Source organism: Dryobates pubescens, chromosome 8 (genome assembly GCF_014839835.1).
Source record: "Dryobates pubescens isolate bDryPub1 chromosome 8, bDryPub1.pri, whole genome shotgun sequence".
NCBI classification, from domain to species: Eukaryota; Metazoa; Chordata; class Aves; order Piciformes; family Picidae; genus Dryobates; species Dryobates pubescens.
The window spans coordinates 11141736-11166211 of NC_071619.1; the positions used below are offsets into that span (position 1 = coordinate 11141736).

At 39.8% G+C, this 24476-nt stretch overlaps 1 protein-coding gene across 1 annotated transcript; it reads left to right on the top strand.

Moving 5' to 3' along the window:
- The first annotated feature begins 304 nt into the window (after positions 1 to 304).
- Positions 305 to 22627, top strand: PCGF6 (polycomb group ring finger 6). The gene is made up of 11 exons (XM_054163592.1): positions 305 to 328; positions 374 to 754; positions 2034 to 2133; positions 3605 to 3701; positions 4289 to 4344; positions 5095 to 5154; positions 5783 to 5891; positions 8059 to 8086; positions 9865 to 9963; positions 17088 to 17174; positions 22039 to 22627. Exons 1-11 carry the CDS (start codon positions 305 to 307, stop codon positions 22093 to 22095), a joined length of 1098 nt encoding a protein of 365 aa, XP_054019567.1. The 3' UTR covers positions 22096 to 22627.
- Positions 22628 to 24476: the final 1849 nt, after the last annotated feature.

Genomic DNA, 24476 nt, shown 5'->3' on the forward strand with positions numbered 1-24476 from the left:
TGTTCTTGTGACTCTAGGCCCTTAAGGGCCTTGCTCCGAATTAAATTAATTCTGGTGGGGTCACTTGGTTTTCCAGGTATTTCTAATATTGCTTGTTTGTGTTTGGTAAGTACAGATTCTTTGATCTCATAGAATTAAAACCCATGGGTTTTGAATGAAACTGGTATCCTGTGATTGATGCACTCTTGTAACAGATTCTTCGCCTGTGCTTTAATGAAGCAAGTCACTTAATTTTTAGCTGGAGAAGTGAGGAGTGTACAAAAAATAAGGAAGGCTGCAGGTTATAACAATTGCTAGCCGCGCAATGGCGCCGATTACTCAAACTACAGTTCCCAGCATGCCCCGCGCCACCTGGGAGCACGCGCCCTAGCAGGGCTGTGAGGCGGACTGCCGCTCCTGTCGTCCCCTGCGGGCGGCCAGCAGACCGTCCCGCGTTCGCCTCGGTTCCCGCCTCCCACCCCGAGCCGTGGACATGGAAGTGGACGCTGGCTCTGTGGTCTCGGGGCTGTCGAGCGGGGATGGAGCAGGTGCGGGCCCGGCCGATGAGGACCGGGAGATGGAGGGGGCTCCCAGCTGTTCAGGGTCGCGCTCTCTCCCCTTCCAGTTCGAGCGGAGCCGCTCGGAGTCCAGTGGCGATGAGGACGACGACGAAGACGACGAGGAAGAAGAGATGGAAGAAGAGGAGCTGGAGGGGGACTCTGGGGCACGGTTCGGGATGGACGACGGGGAGCTCGACTCGGACGACGACCGTGAGGTAAGGGCGAGCCTGCGGAGACCGTTCTCCGAGGCACCGGCCGCCACCGGCACAACGGCTCCGTCGTGCGCCAGGCCCCGCTCCCGGCGTGCCCCGCGCGCCGGGGGGCGCGTGCAGCTCGAGGTGGGGGCGCGCGCTTCCCACCGCCGGAGCCGGGATGGGGGGGGGGGGGGTTGGGGAAGGGACACCCGCCGACCCCGAGCGGAGGGAAGCAAGGTACCATGAAGGGCGGCTGTGAGAGAAGGACAGGAGCGCGAGGAGGGCACGAGCTGGTGGGAGGGCAATCTGCCCTGCTGTGGGGAGGGCGCTGGGTGTGAACGGCAGCGTCTGCCTGCAGGTGAGGCCTGCCGTCTGCCCAAGTCCGCAGTTTCCAGGCAGGTCCTGCAAGCAATGGATAGATGTCAACGTCCATGCTTTTGGGGACTTCTGAAAACTTTCAGGTGCCAATCTGGACCTCTTCTTAGACAATCTGAGCTGGGTGGTAATAGGCTTTTTATTATTATCCAAGTTCACTGTATTTGTATCACTTAGCTTATGCCCTTACAAACTCTTGGCGTATCTGAGAGGGGGGTTATCAGTGACACGGGTGAAATGAGTCGTGTCGTTGAGGGAAAGAAAGCTTCTTAATCTGACTTGAGACTAGAGGAAACAGAATGTAAAAGTCTGGTGTGTTACTCTTTTTTTCAGACACGTCGTTTAGTTGCTAGTGAAGAAAGGTATTATTTTTTGAAATGGTAGACTTCTGACAGGAAAAGTGTTCTTGAACTACTTGTATGTATTCCTGATTAATGTATTTCATAAGCAGAACTCAGAGCAATGAAATTCCAGTCTTTGCTTCGATATGTGTTTGTCTGTAGAAACAAGAGACACCACTAGTTATATATCTTGATTGTGGGCTCCAACGCGTTGGCTGTGTGTTTTCAGGTGATGAGAGTATTTGCTACAAGTATCCACATAAAGCTTGCTGATACATTTAACATTCTGTTAAAGGGTTTATCCAAAAGAACTCCCTCAAAAAATCATTGTTTATAGTTTGCTTTTTCAGACGTGATTTGTTGCCAGTCACAAAAACGTCAATTCAGAAGATTAGAAGAAAGTCTGTATAGAAATAGCTGTATGTGAGGAATGACTGACATCTTGGGAAAATCCATTTAATTTCTGCAGTGTATTGATCCAGACTTTTTTTTTCATGGTTTAAGGCTGTGATATTCTGGAAGCTATAAGCAGGAAATTTCATGGTTATTCTGTGTATTCAAACTTATGAACTGTTTCTTTGTAGCGGATGATAAACCTCGCAGACTTGACACCTTACATCCTGTGTTCTATCTGCAAAGGTTACTTTATCGATGCTACAACTATTACAGAGTGCCTGCACACCTGTAAGTATCATTATTGTCATTCTGAGAGTTTAGCTGCAAATTCAGGCAGAAATCAGCTGTTGAGATGTTCTGACTTCACAAAGATAATTTTCTGTTTGAAGTGACTGTTGTATTTATTCTGTTCCTTAAGGAAAATATAATTGTGGGTATTTTAAGCATTAGTTAAATAATGAAATCCATCAATTATTAAGTCAGATTAGTGTCCCATGTAACAAGGAAGATGATGGAGGGAAAGATAAAGCCCAAGTAAAACACCAGTGGAGCTTCCATATTATTTTTTGTATTTTCATTATTTATGTAGATTCTAGCAATTTGAATATACAAATGAGAAAAGAAAGTTAAGTGGCTGTGCTCATAATAGACCAGAAAAGTTTATAGACTGTTGTTGATATGAGCATATAAATTCACAGAACTCAGTAAGTGGCTGTGTGGAAGTGCCTGTTCAGATATGGAAAGAGTTATATGCACCCATGGAACTATAATCTGTCTATATATCCATCTGTAATCTGATAAATAGAAAATTATGGATATTTTAAAACTGGTTTCAGTGCTCTTATCTTGCTATTTCCCCCCTCAGTCTTTGTGTTGTGTTAACAGGTTCTCCATTGCTAACAGGACTGTTTTCTCTTAAAGCTGATAAACCCCGTTCTGTGAAGCTGCTGCTTTTAGCCACATCCAGGTTCCTACTTGAATCCAAGAACTCTAGCTTCCTACTCCTTTAGTCCTTCTAGCTGCTAACACTACATAGAAGGAAAACTTTTTTCTCTCTTACTCTCTCCCTCTCTTCTCTTTTTCACTTTTTTTGGGCACTGCTTACTTCTTTGCTGTATACCATGTATTATTCAGTGGAGTTTGTAACTTAGGATAATGCAAAACTGTTATTAAGGACAATGTATGTTGCAAGTGCAACTGTGGTGCTCTCTTAAAAGTTTCCTGGTAAATGTTGTGGGAAAATTCTATGTGCAGGCTGATACAGAGCTGATTCAGTAGTTAGTAGATTATTTAGTCTAGATATTTCCACTCATTAGCTTTCCTTCCAAATTTTTAAAGTATGTGTAAAAATACCATGAAAATGGCAGAATTGTACAATTCCTTGCCTTGGTTCTTCTACTGAAAATGTCTGTAGGGTGCTTCTTAGCAAACCTTTTGTCTGCAGCAGTCAATGTTGTCTTAGATGCACTGTTTTTCTAAGTAGCATAATTACAATGTTGAACCCTACTTTTGCAGTCGGATTAGGGTTATTTGTAGGAATTATTCAAAAGTATAATTCTAACTCAATAATTGTGAGTGTTGCATCCTGTACCAGGAAGTGAGGTGCTGTTTACTATAGTTTGAAAGTGAAGCAACTTGCTTCATATTGTCTCTGACAGTTTTTTTATTTGGGAAGTCTTTGTGTGGTTGCTCCTCTTGCTTAAACAGACATCATTGTATAATGAGTATGTGGCTTTTATGGGGTTTCTTTTCATTACAGTTTGTAAAAGCTGCATAGTGAGACACTTCTACTACAGCAACAGATGTCCCAAATGCAATATCGTTGTACATCAGACACAGCCTCTTTATAATATCAGGTAAATAAGTTCATGCCACTTTTATAAGTATAATTTTTTTCAAGCTTTGCTGCTTGCTTTTAAATGTTTTGGTTTACAGGCTTGTGCTTTCCTATTTCAAAAGAAGGAACGGTTACAAGAAATACATTATGTTCTTTATTAAGTTTCATTTCAATAGTGAAGATAAGAGTATTCCATTATTTTTAGTTTTAGTTTCCCATCTAGTTTGTATCCCTTTTTAGAGTGTGTTACCTTCCTCCCTGGGTATTTTTAAGCCTTTTTTTCAGTGTTACAGGTAATACAAGATCTTGATGGTTTGCATTGCTTTCCTTTTGCACAAAGCAGTGTTGGCACGGTATGGTTATATAACTCAGAGTATTGGGGTTTAGTTTCTCAAACTGTTCCTGTTGTCTCGAAGGGTGGTGCTTTTAACTTTGAATTGCTGCTTCTGTTGGAGCTCTGCAGTCAGGACATGAATTTAGACAGATATGGAGTGCACTGGCTATGCATGTCACATTTCAATGGTGTTATCTGCTGTCTCTTTGAATTTCAACAAAACAATTCCGTATTGCACCAAAGGCACTTTCATTTTTTTCTTTCTTTAATAGGCTGGACCGGCAGCTGCAAGACATAGTCTATAAATTAGTTGTCAATTTGGAGGAAAGTAAGTCTGTTTCTTTATTACTGTGTAGAGACTGAAAAGACTCAACAGAAAAGAGAGTAATTTAAAGCCTTGTTTCTATTCTGGGTTCTTAATGAATTAGCGGCAACAACTGGCATCTCTCTGGCTGCTAATTTCTGTTATGGATAGTGGTATATACCCTGTCTCATGAAGCTCAGGCATCACTGTATCCAGATAAACATTTAGATAATACTTCTTAGCCAGGCCTCATACTTTTGTATAAGTACAAACAATACCATTCCTTCTGATAAGTTCACTTGGTGCAGTTGGAAAGTTTGCTAGGCTCAATTCTCTCAAATGTTTCTATTTTTCCTTTGCTGTTGTGTTTATTTTTCTGATTTTAGGTGTGTTCATTGTCTCATGTTATTTACCAATGAATCTGCATAGTCCAATTTATTTACCAATGAATCTGCATAGTGGACTGAACAAAATACCCACATCTACTAGATATATGTGGACTACAGATGGTATAAAAATGGAGTCATGACAGAAGTTTTTGCAGCTATTTCAGTATGATTTGTAGCCAGTTTCTCCAAATCTCACCCCCTAGTTTTTGCTAGAAAACTCTTAGTCTGGATATATTAATTGTCCTAGCCCCCTCTGGAATACTAATGATGAAGACCTGTAGGAACTTGGAAAGTTTTTACTGCTCAGACAATTGGAAACTGTATGGATAGTCTTAGCATCTGAAATAACATTCCAATCTGTTCTATTGTGGTTGTTTTTTTTCAGGAGAGAAGAAACAAATGCATGACTTCTATAAGGAAAGAGGATTAGAAGTGCCCAAACCAGGTAAGCTGTAATCACTGTGAGGACATTGTTGAGGAAATATTTATTATACCATTTACTCTTAAGGACTTTCTTTCAACAATTAGCTCATAACTGAAGAAGACATCCCATAGGAGAGAGGGAATTCTTGGTTGTCACAATTACTGTAACTTGTCACAGTTCTCAGCTTTGCAAAACTAAATGGAACTGGCAGCACTTAAACCCAGATTGTGGTCAGATATGATTTTTAACAGCATTGTATTTTGCATACAAACAGGAAATTTATATAAAGTATATTTTGCTTTTAAATTTTTTTTTCTGGCCCATAATTAACAATGGATGTTAAAAAGGAGTAAGAATAAGAACTTCAAAGTCTCTTGACAGATGAAGGATTATTCTAATTATTGGTGTGTTTTTTTCCTTACTACCAAATAAAGAGCTCTTTGGAAAAGTGCCATGCTGAAAGCTAATAAAGTGCTGGTTGAGATACACAGCTTGAAATGTATAAACAAATTACTTAGCAATTTAAAAAATCAGAATTGCATGGGCTGTTTTTCCTTATGAGCTAATCTGTTTTGCTTGGCACATGTCAGTGTCTTATACTGCTTTTATTTCAAGTTGTGTTTGCATTTTGGCTATTTGAATATTTTAGCTGTCCCACAGCCAGTTCCAGTGAGCAGAGGAAGACCTCGAAAAGTTCTGGGCTCTGTGTTCCGGATCCCACCGGAACTTGACATCTCCATACTTCTGGAGTTCATTGGGTGAGTTGTGGATGTTGTGAGGGTGCTGCTTGTAGGTGTTGGACCATTAACTGGATGTTAGGTTTTTACTGAATATGCATTTTCTCCTTTGTAAATCACAGTGAGTAACTGGTTTCACTTCCAGTGTAGTAGTGAGAGCCAACTATGCAGTTAGATCATACAGATAATTAAATCCATAAGATGTTTTCCTATGAAAATAACTTCTTATGAAGTGTAGTTTTAAAGCTTACAGGTCTTTATTTTTAAGAAAGTAGTCTCAGTAAACAAAATGCTTGTCTCTTGCACTTCCTTAATTCCTGTAGGTGGCAGTACCATTAATGCTGACTGTGCTAGGACTTGGTCTTGGACTTGGGAGTGTAACTACAACCTGGACAAGAGTAGTGTTCCTCTAAATATTATAGGTGGGAATAGTACTGTGGTCTGCTCATAAGTTTGCCTGATAGTTTACAGGATTTCAGTGAATTACACTGAAGCTTTTGTATGGGGAGTCGCTTTTAGCATGGGCAGTGTGTGGAAAATCCAGCCCAAACACTAGAGTTGTTTTTAGGAACACCAGAAGGGAAAATATTAATGCTTTTAGCATATGCAGATTTCTATGTTAGTGATTGAGAAGGGAGTATTAGAGAACTGAAAGTCTTTCAGGCTGGAAGACTTGGTGACTCTGTAAGAAAGCTTCTTTAGATTGACTGCAGGATTAGATAGAGTTTGAACTCAATGTAGTCAAAGTACTTTAGACCTCCACTGTGAAAGTCTCATGATGACTTCTGCCCCGCTGTGATTCTCAGCAGGTATGTTTTGGGGTTGTGTTTTTTTTAAAGTGAGTGGAAAATGTCAGGCAGCTAAGACCTCAAATGACTTTTTAGTCTGTGTGGTTGTATTTGTTTTTCTGATACTTTGAAATGAAACTTCCATTCCAGTGTTGTTGGCAAAGAAGGTACTATTGTGCAAATACCATCTATAGAGAGATTAATAAAGCATTTTTGATAAAGAAAGTTGAAATAGCTTGAGTTTGCCTGCAGAAATTGTTATTTTTTGAAAGCCTGGCTGTCTACATTGTGTCTTTAGAGCATTTAGTTGCCTGTGGCTGTGGAACTGTATCAAAGAAAGTGACAGCTGTAGTGGAAAAGCTTTTCTATGTTTGTTTCTTAGGAACTGTAATATTCAGTGGCAGATTTTTGTGACAGCTTTATTTAATGTTCTCTGATAGCTGGTACATAGTCATATTTAACTCAATTACAGTAACTTGCAGTGCCATGCTAATGTGTAGTCTGTGCAAATACTTCAAGTACATTTGTTTGTAGTATCAAATGGCCAGTAGAAATACAGTCAGTTTAGAAAGGTGTTTGGTTTTTGCCTTCTTCCAGTTCAATGAAATCCTACATCTTTTCCTCTCATATGTGCACACTTGCTAATGCAATGCAGGAATAGTGAAATGTCATTAATTTGACTTAATTGAGACATTTTTACATTGTACTACAAGATGGAGGTGTGGAGTACAGATGATCCCATGGTTAGACAGTGCATATCAATGTTGCTCTGTTGAAGGCAGCTGGGAATTTGGTCATTTGCCACCTTTGTGTGTTTTTCACCTTCCAGAGAAACACCAGCTGCTTTCCTGTGTTTCTAGACAGCATTAGCATTCACCCTGTGATATAAATAGTCTGGAAGACCAACAGCTGGCCTAGAAAGCCACTTCAGTGGTTGGGTATGTTCTGTCAGCAACTTGTTAGGTACTATCTGGTAAAGTTCCAAATATCAGGGATGATGAAGTGTGGGTGTTTGAGCAGCATTAATATTACAACTTATTCCCATGAAAAGGTATGGTGGGTTGAAATTTCTGTTGTCTTTACAAACGGCTTTAGGATGGTGTTGTTTGGTTTGGGGTTTTTTTTCCCCATTTCATATAGACAAGTCTTGAAGTCATAAATAGCCAAATTCACAAAACAAACTGAGTACCAGATAAAGGATGGAAGATGAAGATATATAAATTCACTCTAATAGTATTTCATGTGTTAGAGTTTAATGAAAGGAAGGGCCTAGCTTGGAAAATAAGCTTAATGTGCCAGGCTACTAAACCAGTAAGTCACTATTGCAATAAAGAGCATGAGAATGTTAATAACTGTTCACCTTCACAATAGTGACTGGTTACTCTTCCCTTGTTTTGCAGAGCTGATGAAGGGACAGGGAATTTTAAGGTACAGATGTGATTTTAATTTTTTCTCTTATGATTCACTTCAGAAGTATGTATAACATAAATGTATGTAATGTAGCTTGTTTTTCATACACTGAGTGCAGCCTGAACTTTCATCAGGATAGTGGAAAAATAACCATGGATGACAGAATACTTCCAAACTTACTATTGTATAGCATCATAGAATAGGAAAAACAATGCTTCTGAGGATACATAATTGAACTTCCAGTGGGAGAATGATGACATAATTTTACCTAGGTGATTCTAGCTTGTTGTTCTTCCATCTCTCTCCACAAGGTACACTACTATATGCCTTTGATTGCAATCTTAAACAAAGGTATAGACATTGTCTAAAATAGTGGTTTCTGAAGAAGATTCTCTAGAAAGCTTTTATAGGTTATTCAGAAACATACTTTGCCTTTTTTTAAGAGATACTTGCCTCAAACATTGTTAAGGAGTGTTTGTGATTCAGGAAAGGGATTTTGATTATTATTTTTTTCCATAAGTGTTTTGTTGTTGCCTTTTTTTTTTAGGTTGTTTTTTTCTCTTTTAAGCCATAAATATTCCTGCTCTCTTTAAAGTTAAAGATAAAAGCATGCTCACCACTACTTGCAGTGAACAGTTGTATGCTGCAAATAATCCTGAATTACTTGGTTATCTGTCTTATTTTTTCGACTAGATGTTGAATTTCATATATGAAAGTTTCCAGCTTTTTTTAAGTGGGGAGGGAAGGGAGAGAGCAGTTTGCAAGGTCTGTGGCCATAAACTGTGATTTATACATGCAGCAAATATATATTCAGCATCACCAAGCTGGCTGCAGCATGGTTCCCTGGAGCAGGTCTGCCCGTCATTTCTAGCTCTTGTACATCAATAAATCAAGCTAGAGTTCCAAAAACACAGTTATCATGGATGCATGGTTAGATTCATTATTGGGTTCAAGGGTAGTCCACAACTCTCTGCCCCTTCTTTCAAATTGAAAGAATATGATGAACCTAGATAGCAAATCACAGCTGCTCAGAAGTCAGTGTAAAAATCCAATTAACTGACACAATAGGTACTCCATTTATCACACTGAGTGCAGTCATCTGCTCTGCCTCTGTGCATCTTTGCTTAGCTGCCCATATCACTAGTCAGCTGTTTAAAATTTTATCTGTAGAAGAGAAACCCATTAAAATTGTTGAGGCTGATGTAACAAATGCCTTGTCATTGCAGTCCTTGCTGCAAAAGCATTTGGAAATTATTTCAGACCAGTCTTGCCCTTGTGTTCTTCATAGTAGCAGATTTTCATTGACTCTGGAATTTCATGGACGGTTAAACTGATTCCAGGTGAATTCATTATACTTCTAGAATATTAATGGGCTTAAGCTCCTTGCATTATAAAATGACATGGTTTGGTTATCTGAATCATGTTTGGTACACAAGAAAGTAAGAAAACCTGTTTCTCATGAGGAAATGCTTGTGGGAGGGAGAAGTTCTTAAAATGATGTGTAATACCAAATTCTGTGCACAATTAATAGTAAACTTTCTTTGGTGCTTCAATAATAAGATTTAAGTCAGTAGATGGTTGTTTTTAAGTGTTTTTTTTTTTAAACAGCAGATAGTTTGAATCTGGAGTCTTAAAACATCTGTAGCCTTCTTCTTATGAAGTGATTTAGAAGTAGATCCAAGGAGAGTCCAAAACTTTAAGCTGTGTCCTTCTGTTATTCAGCTTCTGTTATGGGCTGAGCATGATGGTGACTTAAAATAGACATTGTCTGAAAATCTTCCATTTGTTCTCTGTAGCCTTTGGAAAAGAAGTTTGTCCGTGTTTCAGGGGAGGCAACAATTGGACATGTGGAGAAATTCCTCAGAAGAAAAATGGATCTGGACCCTACTTGTCAGGTATGCCACTCTTACAACTCTGCTGTGATCAATGTAATACCTGTGCTTCAGACAGACCATTCCCATTATTTCCTAGCATCTAGAAGTAATGTTAGATTTTTTATTTTTCTCCTGTGAAGTAAGGATCAAAGAATGAAACTCATTTGCAGCATGTTTGAATTTTCATTATAATTTATGGTATATAATTTCTGAAATTCCATGCAGGATTTCAGGGGTTGAAATTCAAAACATAAAGGTACATTGAGAGCTCATGTTGAGCTTCTCGTCCCCCAGACTTGGGGGTGCTGGCGGACGAGAAGCTCAACATGAGCTCTCAGTGTGCACTTGCAGCCTGGAAAGCCAATCAGATCCTGGGCTGCATCAAGAGAAGTATGGCCAGCAGGTCAAGGGAGGTGATTGTCCCCCTCCACTCAGCTCTGGCAAGACCCCACCTGGAGTACTGCATCCAGTTCTGGAGCCTCTATTACAAGAGGGATATGGAGGTGCTGGAAGGTGTCCAGAGAAGGGCCACGAGGATGATCAGGGGCCTGGAGCACCTCTCCTATGAGGACAGACTGAAGGGGTTGGGGCTGTTCAGTCTGGAGAAGAGAAGGCTCCGAGGTGACCTAATTGTGGCCTTCCGGTATCTGAAGGGGGCCTACAAGAAGGCTGGGGAGGGACTTCTCAGGATCTCAGGTAGTGATAGGACTAGGGGGAATGGAATGAAGCTGGAGGTGGGGAGATTCAGGCTGGACATGAGGAGGAAATTCTTCCCCATGAGAGTGGTGAAGCCCTGGAATGGGTTATCCAGGGAGGTGGTTGGAGCCTCATCCCTGGAGGTATTTAAGAGCAGGCTGGATGAGGCTCTGGCCAGCCTGATCTAGTGTGGGGCGTCCCTGCCCATGGCAGGGGGGTTGGAACTAGATGATCCTTGTGGTCCCTTCCAACCCTGACTGATACTACAATACTGCTATTTCAAAGGTAAAACTGAGTATATCAACTGGAAAGTGTGAATGTGGAAGGATGTGAAGGCAGACAGGTAGGAGTTGAATAGCAGTAAAATGTAACTGACTTTCGAAGAAGCAAATGGGGGCTAAGGAAGGCTTAATGCCATAGATGGATGTGTTGAAATGAAAGGTATGAATGCAAAGGTAGTCACATGCCTCCAAATACGAGTTCAAAGGAGCAGAAGATTACACAAAATCATTTTAACTTCATAATTGTTTCTTAACCATTTAGATGGGAATTGCATGCCAAACCTGCTTCCAACATATTTCAGCAATCATTCAGCAATGAGTTCTGTAATATGGAAGTGATTCTTAACATTGTCAGTTCTCAGTAAATTGAGCTAATACTGATGTCAATAGGCAGATAGTAGACTTTAAGCCTGGCTTTGGAGGTAAGGCTGTGTTTTCATACAGCAGTAACTAAAACAATAGAGCATGACTGTGTGTCTCAATAGTGATTATTCATGCCACTTTTCAGTGGTGACAAAGCACTGAAGGAAGCAAAATATTTTCATGTGCTGGTTTCTTCTCAAGTGAGAGCTTGTAGATCTCAGGTGGTGATGACTTGATATTCTGAACAAATAAAAGTATGCTAAAAATGAGGCTGGAGAAACTTCTCACATTAATTGTGTTTCCATCTAATTGAGGGGAAGGAATTTTGTTCATTTGAAATTCTGATGTACTACTTCTAACTCAATTTTCAGGAACAGTAAACATCCATAATAGTACTGTAGTTACTCAGCTTTGAAAGTCAAGCTAGGCCTGTATGTTGGGTGTCTTTCAGGTTTTGCAATCTTGAGACCATCTAATAGAGGTAATTTGAGAATTTTCCTCTCATTAGTTACTTTCTGCTTGGACTTCATCAGAGAAGATATGATCCACTCTGAGTAAATGTCCCTGTGTCTCAAAAGCTGGTGTTTCCATAGACTTCCTTCTGAAGGTGTTGCTTGATTCTGATCCAGTCACTTTTATCTCTTCTAGCAACCAGGAGTAGGGCACAATCATTAGCTAGTTCGAATCTCCATGGTCTCTTCTGTGAAAATCTTTTCCAACTGGAGGAAAGGATAAATCTGCTTTTTTCTGCAGTCAGGCCCTTTGGGTGATTATTTCTTTCCCTGTTGTGATTGCTATGCCACAAATCAGGGCTGATTTCTTGAAGATACTCAGGCTTATTTTTAAAAGGTCAAGACAATGAAGCAGGAAATGTTTTGCCTATCTCGACTGATCCTTCCTTTGTCACATGGGAATTTGCAATTAAAGGAGTGTATGTAGTGAGCTGTCACTTTGTCATTGCAGTATGCAGAACTGAAGTTGATGGCTTGTTGGTAAACACAGAAAATGAGATGTCAGATATGTCACTGAAGATTAATAAGTCTAATGAATTGTGTCTCACTCCAATTTCCCACAATGACTAACAAAACAGAAATTCTAAAACCAAATTAGGGAGAATCTGAGTATAAATTAGCACAGGCAGAAGAATTTAGGGAAACAGATTTTAAACCATATGTGCAAAGAATGTAAATGTAGAGAGTGTTTGGCTGCTTTTGCAGTTTGTTGTAGAAATTTGGAAGGCAGTTGAGGACTGCAATGGTTCATTTTCTGTAGGCTTCCCTGAAGTGTATTAAAGAAGAAATAAATATTAACTTAGGACAACAAGCTTTTCCTCTTAATATTACTTCTGTAGGCTTGATTTTTAATTCTCACCAGTTCTTCATTACCTAAAATAATCCATTTTCATATGAAATGTCATGAGTTTTGCATTCAACTTAGAACTAGACTCCAAGTGCTGGATTCCCTTGGGAAGGTAGGAAATTTCTTTCAGAAACAAGCATTTCAGACACCACTGAATTATAATGCACTGCATTTGCAGTATTTTTTCCATATATTTATCTACAGATAATGCCACAATGTTTAATTATACCTTATCAGAGACATGAAAAGATTTGACTGTAAGGAGGGCACAATGTGTTTCATCTTTTTCTCCTCAGTATATGAATTTCATTCTTAATTTCATTGTTGAAATTTCTAGTGAGGACACTAGGTGTGATTATTTTGTGAGAGTGGTCAGTTCCTACTGAGTATCAATTTAACAAGCTGCAAGAGTGTTATTTGAGAGTATTTTACTCATTCCCTGTTAGAGCTGATTTGGTGACCAAGTGATAGGAAGCATGGTACCCATTCTGAACCTGACTGTGCTTGGACCTGTTTGCTAATATTCCATACAAAGAAATTAAGTCAAATATTTGCCCTTTATTGTCCTGCACAAGTGGGTTGAACTGAGGTTAATAAAAAGTGTGAAATAAGTCATCTGACTTATGCAACAGTGTACAGAGAAGACTAAGAAGGAGTTTTGAAGCCACTGCCTTTATACTTTTTTGTAGTCTGAGGCTTCAAATTATTTTCAGACTTCTGTAGTTGAGTTTGCAAATGGATTATGATTCAGGTTATCTAAGGCTTAAGGCTTCATTTGTTGTTTACTATCACTGGAGCTGACTGTAGTTTATTTTCTCTGAGTCTGAGTGCTCTGATTTGATCTCTGTGCTTTGGGCAGCAATTTTATGCATTATATATATTTCTAATTGCAAGGTCTCAGTTAAATATTCTTGCTGTAATTGGTTGGTGGAGGTTGTGAAAATTCTTGAGCAACTAGAATTGCTAGTAATAGCTAAGAAGGTAACATTTAATTTGAGCTAGATATAGGCTATGGTGTTTGGAATCCATTAGATAGTTGGCTTCAACACATATCTGATACACACCTGTATAGTTTGTGTTCTGCTGAATAGTGGGGAGACAGTGAGTTTTCTTTAAAGTCTTACTGCCTTTTGAGGTCATCCTACAGCAGCATTATCCTTTCTCCCATTCATTCTGTAAGGATGAGAGTATAGTAGAGTATAGTAGAATATAGTATAGTAATCAGTCAGGGTTGGAAGGGACCACAAGGATCATCTAGTTCCAACCCCCCTGCCATGGGCAGGGACACCTCACACTAGATCAGGCCGGGCAGAGCCTCATCCAGCCTGGTCTTAAACACCTCCAGGGACAGGGCCTCAACCACCTCCGTGGACAACCCATTCCAGGGCTTCACCGCTCTCACGGTGAAGAACTTCCTCCTCAAGTCCAGCCTGAATCTCCCCACCTCCAGCTTCATTCCATTCCCCCTAGTCCTATCACTGCCTGATATCCTGAGAAGTCTCTCCCCAGCCTTCTTGAGAGAAAACCTTAAGAGACTTGCAGCTTGGCTAGTCTGAATGCATGAATGTAGCTTATGGAACAGAAATGCTCCATTAACAGATGTGCATTCTGGAAGTGTGTCTGTGTGTGTAAGCTGCAGCACGGGAAGGACTGGAGGGAAGTCTCTGCTCATGCACCACAGTTACTGCATTTCCTTTACGCCAGTCTTAGACTCTGAAATAGAAGTATCTGGTGGCTTTGAGAAGTTAAACAGCAGCTTGAGGAAATGGAAAGCTTTCCAGCTTTTTGCATAAATATCCCAAACACTCATGTCAGTCTCTAAAACTGTCATTCTCTGGATAGCATCAGTTGGCATAGAAACTATTGATTTGAGGTCTAATGCTTTCTGGGCCAAATTCCCCCTTGAGATGAGTCTTTCGTGGGATGTCCCTTAGATGTAAGTTTTCCATTTCTGTCTCTCTTACTTGGTGAGTATTCATTTATAATTGTTTGTTATTGTGGCTTTCAGAGAAATAGCTCTAGCAAACATAATGGAAAAGCTACTTCATTTTAATAGAAGCTTTAACAGAAGTGACTGAGTGTTCAGCAGCTGCACTTTCATGTTTCTTTTCAGCAGAAGGTCAAACTACTTCTCTTCTGTCTCACTAGCGACCGGTACTGCTTGGCTTGGATTTTAACACTTAACTGAAATTGTAGCAGATTTGTAGCGCTTGTGTTGCCACTGTCTCTTTTGTAATGGAGTATATAAATTCCTCTGTGGCACAAAGATCCCTCTGAGACACATTTTGCAACTGATTTTCATGCTAAACTGGGATTTTTTTTTTTAATTTTTCATTGTACATTTTATTATCCTGTCCTTACAGAATGAATCCTAGTATAACAATTAGCAGGCAGAAATTCAGGCTTTGGTGCTGGAATGGAGAGATTAGGCATTTGGTATTCAGAGCATTCTAACACTGTAAATGTGGAAAACCCCATTTATTGGAAGACACAGAATCTTTCATGACTATGATTTGAAACTGGAGCAGCAGGATCAGCAGTGGGCCATTTTCAAACAAGCCTTCTAATGCTGTTTGACAAGATTGTCTTCAGTTTGCATCCTTTGCTGGGCATTTAAATTAGATTTTCTGTTTCTGTGTAATACATAAATTGTGTATAAATGTTTCAGTGGGAGCAGGATAAGAGTTTCCAAGTGCCTTCTGGCATAATAATTGTAAAAGTAAGCTTATAGAACAGAGTAATTAAACTCATACCACTGGAAAGCAAAGCAGGACACGTTTGTCTTGCTGCAGTAATAACAATGGAGGGTGAAATTCAGGGGAACTAGCAAAAATAGCTGTAACTGGCTTGCACAAAAAAATTCTTCTGGGTTCTGTGCTAAATACATCAAATGTTGAGCTATCTATATATATATGTGTGTGTGTGTGTATATGCAGATCAATATCTAATTATTATTTAGCGTTACATCCAGATTAGTTTTTACTTGCTAGTTTCTTCCTAGAAGCTAAAAGCAGCATACTAAGCAGTTTATATCTTCTGCACATTGTGATTCAACGTAATGTTAATGGAATATTCTATATCATTCTCATATTATACAGATGGTGAAGTGAATTAGCCCTTTTTGATCCTCTAAGGAATAGAATTCCTGTGGTCTCAATTCTCAGAGCAGCGTGGTCTGCCATCATGAGGCATATGTTTTCCTAAATCTTTTAATGAGGAACAAGTGAGAGATGGTGTCTCAGCCTGCTGAAGAGCATAAATCCAGGGCAGTACAACAGCTGAAGCACCCAGTGCATCCTGTAGTAGAAAGTGACCAGATAGAAGAATATGTAGTGATAGACGTGGTGCTTAGAGATGTGCTTTAGCAGCAGACTTGATAATGTTAGGCTAATGGTTGGACTTAATGGTCTTTTCCAGCCTAAAGGATTCTATAATACTGCATTATGTTCCCTGACTTTCCAGTGGCAGAGCTTAGATGTTTTCCTTGCAGAAGGCTGTGGGATAGCTCATTGTCAATACTCTTAACTTTAATTTTGAGGTTTGCAATTCACAGATGAGTGCCCTCTAATTTCCGTACCTAGAAATTGGTCATAAGGATAACATAACCAAGCTGCAGTTGACAGAGAAGTGATGCTGTGTTAGCTGCTCTAATTTGGGAGTGTTAGAGACTGGGTTTCCTTTATGTACAGTAAATTTGTAGTAACTTTGTGGAGAGGCTTATTTTTCATAACCGTTAAGGTAAGGCATTCAGAATACCTCATTGTTTCTTTTTGTTTGTTTTCCCCCCTACCAATTTACTGGTGTTGTGGGCAGTTGTTTAACAAAAGTGCCTCCTGTGGAACTGCAGACATCATTGACATAGTTGGGCTGCAGTAGAGGACGTTGCTTAGAATTGCCGAGCATGCCCTTCACTTGCATCACAGAAGTATTGATTGCATTTTGAAGGAGGACTGTGTGGTGTAAATGACAGTTGCACACAGTGAGTAGTTCTTTTCTATTAAAAGTCATATTAAGCAGACTTCTTCAGGTGCTTTCTCACTCGGTGTGAGAATGAGAATAGCAATGGCTTGTCTTCTCTCAGTCACAAACAGCTTGCTGTCTTGTGCAACTGATAAATGGCTGGATGTTTGTGGAATTCTTTTAGTACACTATCTAAAGTCACATTAAATTCATGACAGTTATAACTAAACAATTTTTTTTCAGTGGGCATGCCAAACTTGGAGTAAAACAATAAAGTGTCCTCTTGGCTCCAGAAGTCAGCCTCAGGTCAGAGATATGGGGTGGGAGGCATTAGGGCAGTGCAATTGTGCTCAATATGTTTAGACAACAAAGGTACAGATGGCTTTAGTCTCTAGTATGCTGGATTTAAACTCTTGTAATCAAATTTAAAGGACTTAGATACTGTTTTGCTAGGCTGAAGTTGACCATATTTGTGTTCCTTCACAGGTGGACATAATATGTGGTGATCATCTGCTTGAACACTACCAGACACTGAGGGAAATTCGTCAAGCCATAGGAGAAAGTGCAGTGCAGGTACATGTGGCAGCTGGGCTGGGCTTTGTCCAGGTTTTCTAGTTTAGAATAGAATACTTCTTTCTTAAACTAGCAGGTAGCACCAACTTGTCTGAAGACACTTTTAATATGGTAAATAGAGTTGAGAATTCTACTATGTGCTAAGAGTGTTCTTGACAGTTTGACAATGTTCTGAACACAAGAGGTTTGGGGTCTTTTTCTACAACAAACCAAGTTGCTGTCTTAACAGTGCTAAGTTATGCTAGCCTTGCTTTCAATTAACATCCCTTGCTCCCCTCCCTGGCAACTGCATCTCTGCAGGAAATCAAAGGGTTGCAGCATCTCAAATAAGGCTAGCCTTGGGCTTGGGACAGAGGAATAAATTTGCTCATAAAAATACAAGCCAAAGATACAGAGTAATGAATGCAATTAATATGCTTGATGCATACTATACTGATCCTGGTCACAGCATGAAGATGTAGCCAACTATTTCTTGTTGTTAATTTACTGTCTTAAGTGCTGCTGGCTCTGCAAATAAGGGTGTTTTTTAATTTTCCTGGGAATTTTTTCAAGTATCTTTATAATAGAAGGGTCACACCATTTCAGAAGTGCAGCAAAAACAATTAAGTAGTCTGCCCAGTTCATAGCAAGATACAGATGTAAAATCATGATATATGGTGACCTGTATATTACTCTAAATTTGGAAGCCAGAAAGGTTAATGTTTGATCTAATACATTGGAAAGAAATAGGTTTTAGAGTGAGACTTCATTTGGAAAGCAATCTAAGCAGATGGCAGAAGGGCTAAAATAGTAGCAAATTCAGTTCTCTTGATCTGCTTGCACATGCACAATCTTGTAAATTTCCTGCTGAACCCTTTCATGCTATAAGAAGCCTTCTGTGTTGGGGCAAGAAGTGGAAAGCTGGTTTCAAGGTATCTTGGACATTGCATTTCCTGTTATCTAATTTAAAGGCTCCCACAGTGAGGGTAGGTGTGACTTATGCAAGCATTAAAAGTCTGTGGTAGTGTTAAAAGTCTATGAGGCTTAGTGCCCAACTTGAAGTCTTACCTGCTTATATAGTATGTAATAAAAATCTAACCTAACTCAATTAGGGGAGCAGGGGATAAAAAAACATAAGTAACCCAGCCGTGGTAACAAATTTGCTTCTACTGTAATGATTTCATTGTGAGTAAATACAGCAATCCATACCTTGTGATGGAAATGCCCTCTACTAAAAGCTTCAGTAACTAGCAGGAGGATGATTTATTTCTCATTCCAGGGGTACAGACAAATGTACCTGCTTTTAAACTTCCATCCTAATATGTAAGCTTTTCATATTGAAAAATGCTCTTGGGGAAGCACTTTAAGGAAAACTGCATCAGTTGAATTCCTTGTCAGAAATGGATCAGCCTAGTGTCCTTCATTTCTCGTCAGAATTGGGTCTGTGTGATTGATGTTTAGTGGCTAAGTACCAGTCAGCAGCTCCACCAAGAGAGCAGCTGTCTCAGGATACACTCTCCAGTGGTGTTTCAAGTCTCAATGAGTGATAAATTAGAATAGAATAAACCAGGTTGGAAGAGACCTTCAAGATCATTGCGTCCAACCCTTCAAACAATCCAACCCACCTAATCAACTAAACCATGGCACCAAGCACCCCATCAGATCTCCTCTTGAACACCTCCAGCCTGCTCTGTTGGGCAAACAAAAACAAAAATACTTTTGTGAAGTCTTGGCCTTTCATAGCCAATTTTGCCAGAAAATGGGAAAGATCAGCTTCATCCTTGATTTTTCATCATTTTGTTGCACAACCTTAGGATGCCAGACAGTTACAGTAGGAATGTTGCAAATAGACCACAGCTGCTGCTTTTTTCCTACTGAGATAACTGTGACATTTTTGGATGTTATAGTTTCACATTATATTCTTTTTCAGAACTCAAGAGGATGCCTTTCTAAGGTTATAAAGCCATAGAAAATGTCTTTAGATAATTATCTGGGTAGGGGCAGGGGGAAAGAAAGGTCAAGTCTAAAAATGGTAAGGGTTTGGGGTTTTGTGTTGGTTGGGGTTTGTTTGGTTTTAATCAAGACCTGAAATTTAATGAGGGGCATGATTGTCCTGTCTCAGTGAGCTTACAGCTACAGAGGAATATTTGATGGGTTTTAAATTGAGCTCCAAGGGCATCTTGTCTTAGCATAACATCCCAACCTTTCCAAACCAGTGCTGGAGCTCGCAATGCCCCTGACAGCTCTCACTGGGATGCCACCCTTCAAAACTGCTGTTGTCATTTGCCAGTTTCTGAGCTTCATTGTAGATGCTTCATGTCAAGAAAATAGCTTCAGTAGCTACTTAGACCATACGAAGTCCTTTAAAGGAATAAACATCGGATTTGGGGTTTTTTTTTAGATGAGTACAGTCACAGTACTGAGGAGAAAAATAGCTGCTCTTCTGAAATGAAAATCTGAGAGGAAAAAGCACATTTTTCACTTGCAAGTCCATTCATGTCATCAGTTACTCTTTTTTGATGACAAAAGTCACTTTAAAAATGCACATAATTTTTTTCTTTGCAAAAGCATTGATTTTTAACATGCATTCTTTGACAGCATTTACAGTGGAATTGTCTTCCAGCATATTTTGTGGTTTGTGTGGTTTATGTTTTTGGACCATAGTCACTGTGTGTTTGGGGGGGGTTGTTGGGTGGTGGTTTTTTTAGGGGCTTTTGCTCCTAAATGGTTCTTAAATGTTTTGTGAAGATTTGGGATGTTTTCTTCTGGGGTTTTGGTTTTGGTTTGGTTGTCTTACTGAGTCATACAGTGTAGTGATACCTTAGAGACTCAGTAAATGCAAGTCTTTTATAGGTGTGAGCCAGCAGGATTTTAGCTGCTCTGTATAACTGTGTGCCTTCCCAACACATGTGGGAAGATAAGTGTGATCTGAAAGTAAAACAAATATCCCTGATCCTGGCCCCATGGTAACCTGTTTGGGTTGTTTAAATTGGACTATATAGGCACCTAATTGCAGTGGTTGAGTGTAAACAGGTAAGCATGTTAGTTTCCGAGGAATTGATAGAAAGCTAAAAGAAATTCAGGAATAGATTTTGTAGATCTGAAGATATTTTAACATTTCTGAAATTGGGTGGTTGGTTGAGTCTAATTAGCTGGAGATAGGATTTTAGGCTCTGTTTAGGGCAAAACAATGCACAGAACCTTTGTAAAAGCAAGCCATTTGCTTTATTTTTTAAACAATGCAAACTTGTGGAATATACTGCAAGGAGGGATCAAAGACACAGGAATTTTGTAAAGGCTCTCAGTTTTGTTACTGACCTTTGAGATCTGCTTGTAACTAAGAATTTGATAAGTAGCTGAAGAAGGAAGCTTCTTAATAACTATGCAGGAATGTAATTTCTTCCCTGCATTGCCTTCCTCCCCTTTGCTGCAGAAATGCCACATGACCCAAGCTGGTAGTTATTTTCACTTGTCTGAAACTGGCCTTCTCAAAACTCTGTGTCACTGATGGCTATAATGAGCTTACACCTGGGAGAAGCTAAAAGGAGTAGCTTCTGTATGTCCTTGGCATAGAGGTCTTGCAGATTATAATGGTTTCTTTGTAACCCAACGCTGTTGTATTTTTTTGGTTTCCTGAGCTAAGCAGTGAGAGCTGTGATATAATTTAAGTACCATGGCCCTCTAGCACACATCTGCTGTGGAAGTGTTTTTGCTGTGAAGATAATGAATTTGGAAAACAGGGCACTTTGTTTCTGCTGCTCTTTTAACATCAGAAGACGTATATACTGTGATGTTTCACGTTCATCTAGAGCATTCAACCCCATCCTCATCTAGGCTTCAACCCCATCCCTGGGCAAGCTGTTCCAGTATTTTGCCACTCTCATTGTAAAGAATTTAATCTTAAATGTAATCTTCCATTTTCTTCAGTGTAAAATGGCTCAGAGATTTTTATTTCATAGTTTTTTGGGGTGGTGGTAGTAGTAGTTGAGGCTACACCAACCAGTAAAAAGCATGTCTACACACACACAAATAATTGTTTGAAAAAGTACATATATTTTCCAAAAATATAATATATTAGTACTTTCCACTGTTACTGTGTTACAATACAGAAGCTGTAGAGAGGTGACAATCTTGTTACTATTTTCTTAATTCAAGCTTTATCATTTTTTTAATGTGCTGATATACCCCCTCAAACAGAACTGTGTAACTTCTCTGGAACATATGTCCAATATTTTAATAGACAAAAACATCAGAAGCAAAATATGTTAGAAGTTCTGGCATGTCATTTGTGATGAATGCAGTTCTCTCTTCAGAAGAAAGCTTTGATTGAAGCCTGTCCATATAAGTAGGCCTAATGCAACAAGACTGATTCCTAGTGGATCGATGGTGGAAGCTAAGTGCTAGGCCTTTCATCAACTGTCTGTGAGTTAGGTAAGGTGAGACTAATGAGTCAGAAAGTATCCTGTTTCACAGCTGAAAGGGTTTTTTTACTATGTGGAGCAAACTCAGAAGAGGAGAAACATGACTTAATAGACTAAAAAGTTTTGTTTGGGCTTTTCATCCCTTGCATTCACTACTTGGTAAATGTATAACAGCAATTGAGGCCCTTCCAGTACCGCTTTTGGCAGCATCTTCCAAAAATACTTAATTACTGCTTTTTCTGCCCCAGAATGTCATGTGGAAAGCAGCACAAGCTGTAAAAGAGAGGAAATGTAATCATTTGCCTTGATATTTCAAAACCTGGATTTGCCATGCAGACATGGTACAAGATGGTGAACAAGATTGAAGAAGAGGTTCTGCCATGCAGCAGTTGTCACGCTAGGTGGTGACACAAATGTCTCATGCAGAAGATGGTGTGATGATAATTTCTTTCTCTTCTCTATAGGATGGTTTGCTTGTACTGCACTATGGCCTGGTAGTATCCCCACTGCCTATAACTTAAAGATTGCTAGAATATCAGAAGGCAAAAGAATCCGAAGTCATCAAGTTCCTTCACTGCTGTTTTTCACCAAAGAAGGCTGTTGTATTTCCTGTGACAGGAAGCAAGTAAAAAGAACCACCAGTAACTGCTGTAGGCTTGTAATGTAACGTCCCATTTTACCAGTGTCCAAAATTACAGCTGCTGTAAGCATGGCTATAGATGTTACTATGGTTTGTGTTACTGTCTTCAGATTTCACTCAGCTCAGGGAATTTCAATGCTCAGAGTAGCTGCATTTTATTTTCTACCTTTTCAAAACCACAAGATCTCACGAGGTGAGCAGCCTTTTGTTCCTATAAGCTGTGAGATACTGCTTGCTCTCTTAAGTGTCTAGCTAGAACAGTGTTCTCAGGGATGATCATCAGGGGGCAGTATAATTTATTATGGGGAGGAGACAGTCATCTGCCTGGGAAAAAAAAGGGGGGGAAAATAAGTGTTCTGTGACCATCTGTCTTTGGATGTGATTTGTGGAGGGGAAGGGAACTTGAGACCAAAATAAGAAAATGCCACAGCATATGCATTGGGTTTGGGGTTGGGTTTTTTTTGAGAAGTAGCATTAAATTTAGTTGTTTTTCTTGAAGAAAGACAATTTTCTTTTTTGCACTGGAAATCTATTTGCTGGTAGTTTGGCTTATACCAAATGGTGGATCATGCATCTCTAGTCTTGATGGAGATGAGCTGGCTGTAAGCTGGTTGAACTATGCAGGGGGGGGGAGGGGGGAAGAAATAAAAAAGTAGCACCTCTTTCTACCTGCTTGCTTTATGTAAAGTAACTGTCAGCCTGATTCTGCTCTCATGTAAAATCTGTCGACTGACTTGACTGGCAGGAGCATAAATCCTTTCACTTTAGCACATATCTTTCTAGCAGCCATGAAAATGGTAGCTTTTTCCACTCTTTCTAATGTGTGTTAGTGCATTGTAGTGGAAACCAGGGTTGGGTAATGTAGTACTTGCCTGTTACTACTAGATCCAGAGAGGACATTAAGTAACTTTTAACATACTAAAATCATAGGTTTTGTGACAACTTCAAGTACTTCAATTGTTGTTCTGTGCAAGGTTTCCATGGTCTCTTGTGCAGCATTAAGGACCAGAGCCTTGTGTGTTATGATGTTGCTGCATACTAAGTCATTGGTGTGGGGATTCATGAAAGCCACAGTTATGCACTCAATTCCCTCCACTCCCTACAGTCAGCATAGAGAAAGGGAAGGGATTCCTCTGTAAGGTGTTTCAGAACACCTAATTATCTCGGATGCACTTGCTCACTGTCAACCTAAGAGGACTGACATTGTTTATCTAAAGAAAGCTTTCATGAATCCTTCCTCAGGTCTTTACATCTGTGAAGATGACACCATAAAAAAAAAAAAAGTCCTGTTTGAAGTAATTCTTGTGATGTTTCTAAAGAACATAACAGAAGCATTTCTAGCTACAAATTCCTATTTTACCTTTAAAGTTTGTATGAAAGTAGTGTCTAAAATGCACCAGAAGATGAGACTATTTTGTAAACACTTTGTGAGTTGTATTGAGAAGAGATTATATATTGTAACAGTAAAATAAACTTTTATTTTAGCCAATTTGAAATGCAGCTGTCGTATTTTCATGCCACGCTCCCAATGTCAGCCTCAAAAGTACAGCAGCTGATCCTGAAACTGCTGCATGTGCCCTGGGGTTTAGAATAGAATAAAATAAACCAGGTTGGAAGAGACCTGCAAGATCATCGCATCCAACCCATCATCCAGCACCACCTAATCAACTAAACCATGGCACCAAGCACCCCATCCAGTCTCCTCCTAAACATCTCCAATGATGGTGACTCCACCACCTCCCCAGGTAGCCCATTCCAATGGGCACTCACTCTCTCTATGAAGAATTTCTTCCTAACATCCAGTCTGAACCTCCCCTGGTGCAGCTTGAGACTGTGTCCTCTTGTTCTGGTGCTGGTTGCCTGGGAGAAGAGACCAGCCCCTGCCTGTCTACAACCTCCTTTCAGATAGTTGTAGAGAGCAATAAGGTCTCCTCTGAGCCTCCTCTTCTCCAGGCTAAGCAACCCCAGCTCCCTCAGCCTCTCCTCATAGGGCTTGTGTTCCAAACCCCTCACCAACTTTGTTGCCTTTCTCTGGACACGTTCTAGCAAGTCAACATCTTTCCTAAACTGAGGGGCCCAGTTTTCAGTTACAAATTTGAATAGTGAAGGGCAGTTTAATACCACAGTCTCCACTGGAGCTAACTGCCATATTGTTAGCTGGAGTAACATGGGATTTCTGGGACTCTCCTTTAAATGAAGATTTCAATGAGAAATAGCTCAATGAAGTTGTCAAGATAATTTTTCAACACAGATACAGGAGAA

Bases quoted from the DNA above. Each gene is read 5' to 3' on its own strand.
- PCGF6 (XM_054163592.1), top strand. From the start codon at position 305: ATGGCGCCGATTACTCAAACTACA. The intron at 329-373 runs GTTCCCAGCATG...GCGCCCTAGCAG, and splicing joins CGCCGATTACTCAAACTACA to GGCTGTGAGGCGGACTGCCG. The intron at 5,155-5,782 runs GTAAGCTGTAAT...TGAATATTTTAG, and splicing joins ATTAGAAGTGCCCAAACCAG to CTGTCCCACAGCCAGTTCCA.